At 25.8% G+C, this 9,588-nt stretch overlaps 1 protein-coding gene across 1 annotated transcript; it reads right to left on the bottom strand.

Annotated features, from left to right (window-relative positions):
* Positions 1 to 56: 56 nt before the first annotated feature.
* LOC113551400 (proteasome adapter and scaffold protein ECM29) lies at positions 57 to 9,167 on the bottom strand. The gene is made up of 35 exons (XM_026953627.2): positions 9,068 to 9,167; positions 8,914 to 8,984; positions 8,704 to 8,834; positions 8,526 to 8,639; positions 8,341 to 8,459; positions 8,028 to 8,277; positions 7,819 to 7,958; positions 7,555 to 7,741; positions 7,102 to 7,187; positions 6,574 to 6,772; positions 6,284 to 6,513; positions 6,066 to 6,219; positions 5,719 to 5,997; positions 5,407 to 5,662; positions 5,179 to 5,339; positions 5,015 to 5,116; positions 4,725 to 4,949; positions 4,480 to 4,594; positions 4,276 to 4,420; positions 4,101 to 4,206; positions 3,886 to 4,041; positions 3,673 to 3,804; positions 3,476 to 3,586; positions 3,309 to 3,415; positions 3,016 to 3,238; positions 2,600 to 2,759; positions 2,361 to 2,519; positions 2,169 to 2,291; positions 1,947 to 2,107; positions 1,715 to 1,878; positions 1,453 to 1,630; positions 1,269 to 1,380; positions 991 to 1,185; positions 818 to 889; positions 57 to 297 (listed from the first exon to the last, which is right to left on the bottom strand). Exons 2-35 carry the CDS (start codon positions 8,942 to 8,944, stop codon positions 170 to 172), a joined length of 5,211 nt encoding a protein of 1,736 aa, XP_026809428.1. The 5' UTR covers positions 8,945 to 8,984; positions 9,068 to 9,167; the 3' UTR covers positions 57 to 169.
* Positions 9,168 to 9,588: the final 421 nt, after the last annotated feature.

Here is a 9,588-nt window from a genome sequence, read left to right as displayed (position 1 = left end):
TTCAATAGTCCGAGCAGATAAATTTCATATATTCACAGGAAAGAAAAAACAATCAGTATAGTATTAAAATAGTATTATTATATTAATATATGTATAAAAAAATTTCAAAGGTCAATAGTGATAAAAAATATTAATTTTTATAATTCATAATTCAGAACCACTATAACCACTATTCCATTGATTCTTTCATTTTCTGTAAGAGAAGTTTGACCTCCGGCGATTCATCTGAGATAAAGTTAATTGAAAACTCATTGTATAGGCTTATATACGATTCCAGCTCTTCTGTAGCTCTTAGATCTAAACAATTTACAATAATTTATTTAGTAAAGAAAACTATATTATGATGTCATCACTTCCTAAATATTGATTAGGTCATTAACATCATCCATCCTGTACAATGTACACTAAAAACACTAATAACTTAATTTTATTATGACAGACAAGTCTATATTGTATAATAAAAATATAGATTATAGGATGATATACACTATACAGTATAATTCATTAAATATATTCATTTTTGGGAATTACTTAGTAACAAAGCTATCAAACCAATAATTCACAAACACAAAGAAGTATGTGTTGTACCTTATAATATGTCGCATTGTTTACCTAACTAAAAAAATAATCTTAATTTAAATTATTTTAAACTAATATTTAGACTATAAATAAACCAATGTAAATAACTTAAGATATTTTTTATATAATTTTAATAAATAAAAGTTATGTTCAATAAATACTATTGATTTAATAATTGTATTTAATTTCATAAGCGATAAATTTAAAATTTATAAAATATACAAAACATTTATCTTACCTTTCAAGTTTGTTATCACCAATATGTAAACTTCTAGTGATAATTTTCTCAAACTTATATTTTTAGGCACACCTGAAATTAAATATTTCAATGGGTAAAATAATCAAAATGAATAATTGTAAATTATGATTTATGATCAATTTAATTTACCATTAATTAATTTTTAAACTTACCAAATGAAAAGTGTAAAGCCCTTTTTACATGACTAAGTATGTATTTTAGTTGTTGCTTGTGACTGGCATACAGTTGAGCAAAAGCTAATCGTTCTATTACTTTTAAGAGTGTACCCACAATAGCTAATTGTAATTGTCTAGTATTATTTTTTAAATGATCTGCACATTGAGCAGCAACTGTTTCTCCAAATTCAACTATATAAAAATAATGTATCAATGTTTATTTTTTACTTCAATCTATGATAATTATTATAGAACAATTTAGATTTATTTGATACCTTGAGTTGTCAATGTTTGAGGCCATGCTTTTCCAACCAATGAGAATAAAGATTCTTTTAATGTTAAGGTTTGTAATTGATCATCATTATCATCATCATCATCTTCAGTACTCTATAAATATAAAATTTAGATTATAAACCATTATTATTATTATAATTAATTAATGATGAAAAAGCATCATACTTTTTGTATTATGTGCATAACTAATTGGTAAGTTTGAGCAAATCGATCAATTTTCAATTTTTCCAATAACTCGCCAAGAGTTTTTAAGGCTACCATTCTATAGTTGACATTTTCTTTTTTACATTCATTAAAAACCAATTCTACAATTTCTTCATTTTTACGTGTTTCTGCTAAATCACTGAAACATACAAGTTTAAAAAAATATATTAGTAAAAAGTCATTATAAATAATGTTAATACTTATAAAATTATTTTTATTTTACCTTGAACTTAAGTTTAATTGTAACAAGGCTTCTAATAAGAATTCTTTACCATCCCAAGTTCGGCCAGCCAAACCAGTTTTAATTGTTTCTATAAACTTATTACGGTGTTCTTCATTTAATTGTCGACCGAGTTTATTGGCTGCATCACCAATCGATCTAGCTGCCTACAACATAACATATAAATTAAATAATTAAGTTAATAAACAAATAAGTTATTTTTCTGTGATCTCACTTGTGCTTTCATTGCCCATGATGGGGACTTGATTGCAATACCCAAAAATTCATAGACAGAATCTAAATAACGTAATAGTACACCTTCTGTATTGTGCACATTGTCTTCCCAAAGCTCTTTCCATATATCATGGTTTGACACAATTAAAATTGTTCCATTATCTTAAAGTCAAAAAAATTGTGTTAACTAATAACAATTGAGAATTATATTTATGTAAATTACTTGTTTCTTTTTTGTGGATAGCGAAGAATACCAATGGAATAATATTGGCCAAGTATAAATCAGGTTTCTCACATTGACTTATACCTTTTAGTGCATACCCAACAGATTGTCTGATACTTTCATCTATAAATTATTTTTTTAATTATATTTTCATTAATAATAAATAACTTCAAGGCACATTTTAACATTTACCTTCATTTTTGATGTACACATCTCGCAATGATTGAATTAACTTGTTAACAGTAGTCTCTTTTGCAACTGTAGTGATTACAGCTATAGTAGAAGCATAGCTTTTTCTAATTGTAGCGTTGCGATCAGTAATACCTTTCATTAAGGATTTTAAAATTTTTTCTAAAAAAAAAAATATACAATAAAAAAATGTATACAAATATAGAAATATTTATATTTATAATATGTAATATGTTCTTCACCTAAAAATTTTGAGTTGACTTGTAGTTGCTTTTGAGTGATCAACAAACTAATAAAATGTGATGTAGCAACTTTAGTAGGTAATCCAATATTAGTGGTTAGAAGATCTTGTAAGAGTGGTATTAAATCTTGTAATACTGTCTCATCAATATAAAGTAAGCTCTGAAAGTTAAAATAAGTTAGAACCAGGATTCAGGAGTTCTAACAACTACATTTTTTTTTTTTTTTTTTTGGCAAGTCATAGAACATCATAAGTATGATATAAATTTATTTCACACTTTCCTTGTAAAAAAATTGTATTTTATTAATTTATGTGCATTAATTTTTTAGTGTTATAAGTGTTTTAACATTCTAACCTTAGTAATAACTAATAACACAAGAATTTTGAATAAAAATTAATCATATTTTTTTAAGTTACCTTTGATAATACATCACTTGAACTCAGTGTTCTCGCTGAAGCAGCACGTTGAGAGTCTATAAATTCTTGAGTATTGGGGTTAGCTCCAGACATAACACTTAACATACTCATAGTAGGTGTTTCCACTTTATCTGCACCTCTTAAAAGTGCTATTATTAATTTTGCCAAGTCTCCTTTTAATTTATCACCACAGTTGACAATCAACTGAGATATCATATCCATGCTAAAATTAATATATATATATACATATAATAATATACAACAATGATAGAATTATTAAAAAAACTGTTTACCTAATTGCTCGTATACTTGACTCTGTATGATAAAGGCCTTTCTCTAAAATTAGTGGCAAAAGTAATTGTAGCAGTATGGTATTAGAAGTGCATTCATTCACGGATAGCTAAATATAAATATCACATTTTTACAGATCAATAAAAAGAAGTTATTTTTATATATATACTTTAGATAATGTTTTTGCAATAGATGTGGCAGCAGTTCTAGTGCCTTCATGAATATCATCCATCACTCTTATTAGTTGTTTCCAAGCTTCAATTGTTAAATCCAAACATTTCTGTAATGTACAGATCATTATAACTCAAATTGTTTAAATGTTAGTTATTATAATATAATAGAATACTAATGATAAGTAATATTTACCTTGAATATTTTATCCCCGGTATATTGCAAAAAAGAAGGGAAAGCATGACAAACAGATATTCGAACTTTCCAGTCGGGACAGGTTAAGTTTTTTACTAAATCCGTATAAATTTCTTTATAATATTTGTCAACCTAAAAGCAACAAATTATTTATATTTTAAAATTTTCCGAAATCAGATAATAGACACTAAAATAAAGTAAAATAGCATGTACCGTGAAACGTGTATCTGAAACAAGATAACTCCAAATAGCACTCATTGAAGTTTGTACAACTGGTATAGGATCATACTGATATCGATAAAGTCTTGGTATAATAAATGGTAATTGTTCATTAAGTTGATCATCGATTTCCAACTTTGATTTAGATTCCTTAAAAAAAAATTATAAAATTTAAAATTATTTTATTGTAAAACTACAATCATACTAACTTTTTTCTTGTCATAATTTGCTAACTGTATAAATTTATATAGTAATTTAGGTCTATTCAGATCAATTACTAGCGAACACAATTCTTTGTATGTTGACAAAATACCTCTAAAAATAAAAATTTAATTTAAAAACAACAAATATTAAATCAAATTAACTTTTTATTAATCTTCTTACCCAGAACTATCTTTTACATTATTTCCAATCACCATGTATTCTGATAATTGTTTTAAAAGCAATTTTAAAATAGGTTCTTTACGATCATCAGCTTCATATTTATATATATTTATCAAAGCCTTAGACGCAATATCTCGTATGTAGTCTAAAAAACAATTAATGTATCAAAATATATTTATTAATATTCAATAATAATATACATACTATTCTTTTCTGCCAGGAGTGCAACATACGCAGTTTGAATACGAGTAAGTTTTTGAGTTACTGAAGTTAATATATTACATTCTTCTAAAACATTAAACATCCAAACACAACATGCCTAAAAATAAATACAATATAATAGCAAAAAGTAATTATTGTAGAAATCTAAAATTCAAGGAATACTTTTAAAATATCCAAGTTTGTAAAAAAAAATATTTCAAAATAAAAATCATTTATATTTTAATTACTTGTTTTGAATTTGGATGATCTTCAGATTCAATTTTTTCTAATATATTGTTTAAAAAATAATCGGCCAATTTTTCACATTCATCAATTGATAAATCTGTTACAATTTTTTTTTTAAATTCATCCTCAGTATACTTCCAAAAGTTTCGAGACATTTTTGATCGAGGTCCAAGTATAGCACAAGATATACTGTCACCAATTGATAAATGGATCTCTATATCTTTTGTCTGTAATTTAAATATACAAAAATAATGAAATAAAATAGTAAAAAATAATAATATTAAATACATACATATTTGGTGTTATTTAAATATTCTTTAATAATATCTTTACTTCTTGATGAGGTTTCTCCAACACAAATTAACCCTGTGCATTTAATTGCTTTATTTCTAATCTGAAATATATTTAATTAAAAAAATTGTTTTAATCTTGGAATCATGTTAAATTTAATTTTACCTTTGAAAGCGTTGAGCTATTAAATGAAATGCTTAATAGTTTATTTGTTAGAGATAATTTCTTAGACTCTTCAATGGGAAATGGATTCAGCCTTCCTATTGCACCAATCACATCACAAGCAGCACCAATTATTAAAGGACTAGTATCATCGAGCAATGTCACTAAATAAAGATAAATGTTAACATGATATATTCAAATTATGTATGTAACTATATTATATTTATTTACCGAGTAAAGTAAATATATCTTCTCCTACCAATGGAGGACAAACTGTATTATTGTAATATTGATACTCTTGAAGCGATGATAGGGCATACAAGGAAGCATATAAATCCAAAGATTTACTTCGGTTTTTATCCATTAAAGATGAAATTAATTCTTTAATACGCTTTTCAGAGATTGTTTTGTCCACAGCTGATAGAATTATACCATACAGTATTCCACTTATTCGACGCATATCTTCATTACTCGACACAAATAATTTCTATAATTTTATTGTTTATTAATTTATTGATTTTTTAGAAGAAAATCAATATTTACCTGAATTGTATTTAAATCCTTGGTGAATTGATTTTTTAATTCGTTTGGTAATGCCGCAACACATGCTAATAAATTATTGAGGGGTATTACACTTGGTTTGATTTCTAACAATTGCATCATGAGTTTAAAGTAATGATCGATAATTTTTGCATCGGACTGATAAACTTTTGACAAATATTTACAAATATCCGGTGTATGTTTTGATGGATGATATAAAGTGTTGTATGTAACTGGTAAACCAGCACTAAATATTAAGCAATGGTTGAGATATTCAGCTATCTAAATAGAAAATAAAATGAATAATTTAATATTTATTCAAAATTTTTATCTATAGTTTGAAAACTAACATCTAATAAAACAGACGAGTCATACTGTTGATTACTTTCAACCACAGTCATCACCATATCTGGGAATCGAGGCAATAGCAATGGCTTGTCATTTTTACCAACAAGATTACCAGCTTCATCCACACTGTACAATATCTTTTTCAAATCCGAATCACTAAAATATACATTTTTTTATTATTAGAATCATTCATTTAAACTTCACAATAGTATTTTTATACCCAATTGAAGATGAATGAGACAGAATCAACAATAATCTTGACTTTGCATCATCAGCAGGAAATAGGTTAGACAAATAATGTGTGGTAACTTGCTTTAGAAGGCTGTCAGACATTTTACAATAATGAGCCATCAGATTCAACATTTCAGTAAGTTTACTGGAATCACTATATGCACTGCACATAGTAATTAAACATGACCGAATTGATCCTTTTAAATCAGGGTTAGTTTCCTGAAAGAATAGTAAATAATAGTAAAAATTATTTATTTCTTTTATAAATAATTTGTATACCCTTAGCAAAGCATCAACAAATATAATCAGTAGCCTTAAGTCATCTTTTACTGAAGTAGGTACTTTGGAAATCAGTAAGCCAATCAAAGTAAATGTCATCTGTTTTACATTTGAATCAAGGTCTGGTGCTTTTAATACTTTTAATAGACCAGAATTTAATAAAACTGGAGTAGCTTGAAGCAGAATTTTAGCCGGTTTTCTATAAAAAAAAGTATAATAATATTTAAAAATATGGTTATAGATTTTAAACTATTTCATCACTACCAATTAAGTAATTACTAAAATATTTGACTATTCAAATTATTCAAATATAATATATTTGGTTTATTAGAAATTTTAATATTTTATTTTTCATGAAAATTTATTTGATCATAAACTACAATAATTAATTATTTAATGTTTATGATAATAAGTGAATATATACTATTAGATTGTATTTATTTGTTGTTTTATGGTGACCATCACTAACACCAAGTTAACTATAAATTGTTTATAAATTTAAATATACTATTTTGCAAGTAAACTTACTGTTGTATGATGATTTGTGTAAATTGCAATGCCAAGGCTTTAATTCTGTGATTAGTTGTTTGTCCATTCCAACAGTCAAAAATAATCTAAAAAAATTAGGTATTTAAAACTATTTAATTATAATTACAAAATGTTTATTATTAATAATTAATATGATCACATCTGAACTAAAGTGGTCAATTAATAACATTTATTAAACTGAACAGCTTAAAATTAGATTTTAAAAATAAGATGACACAATATAATATTTGAAATAAAAATATAATTATTAATGATACGTTATTATTGACATTTAAGATCTGCATAAGCAGATTCTTTTGATAAACTAAGTTTAGGATAAATTGGCATCATTTTATAATGTGTTTGTTAACGTGGAAATTCATTTTTAAGTATTAACCGATCAGATTAGTTTTATACCAATCCCTACCAATAATTTATTGTTTATCTACTAACTTGTAGGCATTGTGGCCAAATGATCGATTCTTCGCCTTTGCTAAAACATAAACATGGCAATATCTTTAATCTTAATCGCACACAAGCTGGTTCTTTTTTATTTGCTGCTTCTTGCTTGTTTAAACTAGTGCCAAGAAATAATGTATATAATGGCATCATAGTAGATGATTTGGTCCAGTCAATCTCACTAATTTAACATAAATATTATAAATTAAATAAATCGTTAATGTTCAATTATCATTTAATAATTTAATTTTAACCAACCAAGTAATTTTTCTTAGTTCATTTTCACCAGAATTTGCCACCAAATACCGTTGATCAGCAGCCGCAACTACTGTATGTATTAATACAGATTGTGATTCAAAAATGTTTGCTGATATTAAACCCAAAATGCCTAATTTTACCTATACTTATTATAAGTTTTTCAAATGTTAAAAATTAAATAAAAACAAAAAAATATAATTGTATATTACTTGTTCGTGATAATCAGCATCCGTAAATATTAAAGGTATGTTGGTCCTCAATCTATTTAAAGATTGTACATTAAATCCAGGAACAGCCACATCATTTGGAGAATTCAATCTATATGGTACCAATAGCATATCTAACATTAACTGGAGTAATATAGTTTTCAACTTTGAGTGTTGTTGAATGACTATTACACCCTTACTTGCTACTTGAAAATTTGATTTATTAAGAGCTCCAATTATAAGAAATAAAATACTAGAAAATAAAATTGAAAATTATATTACAAATATATATATTTTCAAATTATGTCTTTGTTACCTTTCTTGGTGAGTAATCGTCTTATTAGCTATAGAATTAATAAGAGATGGGATGAGTTCTACTTTTTTATTGTTATCTATACGGCCAAAGCTAGTTCTAATAAACACCATAGTAAAGTTCTAAAAAATACAAACATAAAAATTATACAACTCAATGTATTAAGTATGTTATACTAAGATACTTGCCAAAACAAAATTGTTTGTGGATGTAGCCAAAAGTGTAACTAACTGATCAACAGGAAGTAAAATACTTGGACTTTGCTTTATTACTCTTGTAATGTGAGTTAATAATTCAACCACCTAGAATTTAAAATGATAAATATTAAAATGACAATAAAAACTACATTGATATTTGTTAAATTACTTTGTTTTTGACAGATTCATGGGGAGAAGATAACTTTTGTAATACTGGTACTAGAAAGTTATCAATGCAAGCCGAGAGCTGAGTATCTGTATCAGCCGAACCGAGCCGGAAGAATACTCTCTCCAAGAGCACTGTATACATAAAACCATTCAGATAACTTATAATTGAAAACAAATGCAGTTTTATAAACTAAGCAGATAAAGTACTTACCTAATTCGTCATTCATGTTTGGTTCAGACATAATTATGAATTGACTCAAAAATATGTTCAACAGGTAATGACTAATGACCGATTAAATACATGTATTAAATTAATAATACATAATAAATAGTTATGTTTCAATAATATTTTGATTTAAGTTTACCTGTACAACTAATTTTAATTAAATATAACATTATAATTAATAGCCAATAGATAGATCGTTAGTATTACCAAACTTGGTAGACGATAGTTAAGTTTGTTCTAACTTTTAACTATATAGTAACTACTTCATATTATTATTATTAAAATTATTACTATTCATATTTTCATTTTCAAATTGTCATTATCATTGTCTATAGATATGATGGTGGTAACGAGTTCAGTAAAAACGTATAATTCAAATAACGTTTCTAACATTTAGTCTAATGGTTAACCAAAGGTCGCAAATATAGATATAGTTTATTATATTCTAAATCTGTGCCAAAGGTAGATTAATAAAGAGATTTATTATCTATGAGATTAATTTACTAACGAGAGGTGATAAAATATACCTTGAGCGGCGAGCGGCATGATAAATCAGCTGATAATACCTAAATAATAACAAATAACAAGTGAGCTGTGAACCATATTTTTGAACTTGGTTAAGATTTATATGGAAATCAACACTTGAATTAATTTTTTTCT

Source organism: Rhopalosiphum maidis, chromosome 2 (assembly GCF_003676215.2).
Source record: "Rhopalosiphum maidis isolate BTI-1 chromosome 2, ASM367621v3, whole genome shotgun sequence".
NCBI lineage: Eukaryota > Metazoa > Arthropoda > Insecta > Hemiptera > Aphididae > Rhopalosiphum > Rhopalosiphum maidis.
Note: the sequence above shows the minus strand (reverse complement) of the source record. Positions and strands in the feature narration are given on the sequence as shown.

Coding starts and splice junctions, on each gene's coding strand:
- LOC113551400 (XM_026953627.2), bottom strand. CDS start 8,944: ATGTCTGAACCAAACATGAATGACGAATTAG. Junction 5,998..6,065: donor ACTCGTCTGTTTTATTAGAT/GTTAGTTTTCAA, acceptor TTTTCTATTTAG/ATAGCTGAATATCTCAACCA. Junction 4,207..4,275: donor AATGTAAAAGATAGTTCTGG/GTAAGAAGATTA, acceptor TTTTATTTTTAG/AGGTATTTTGTCAACATACA.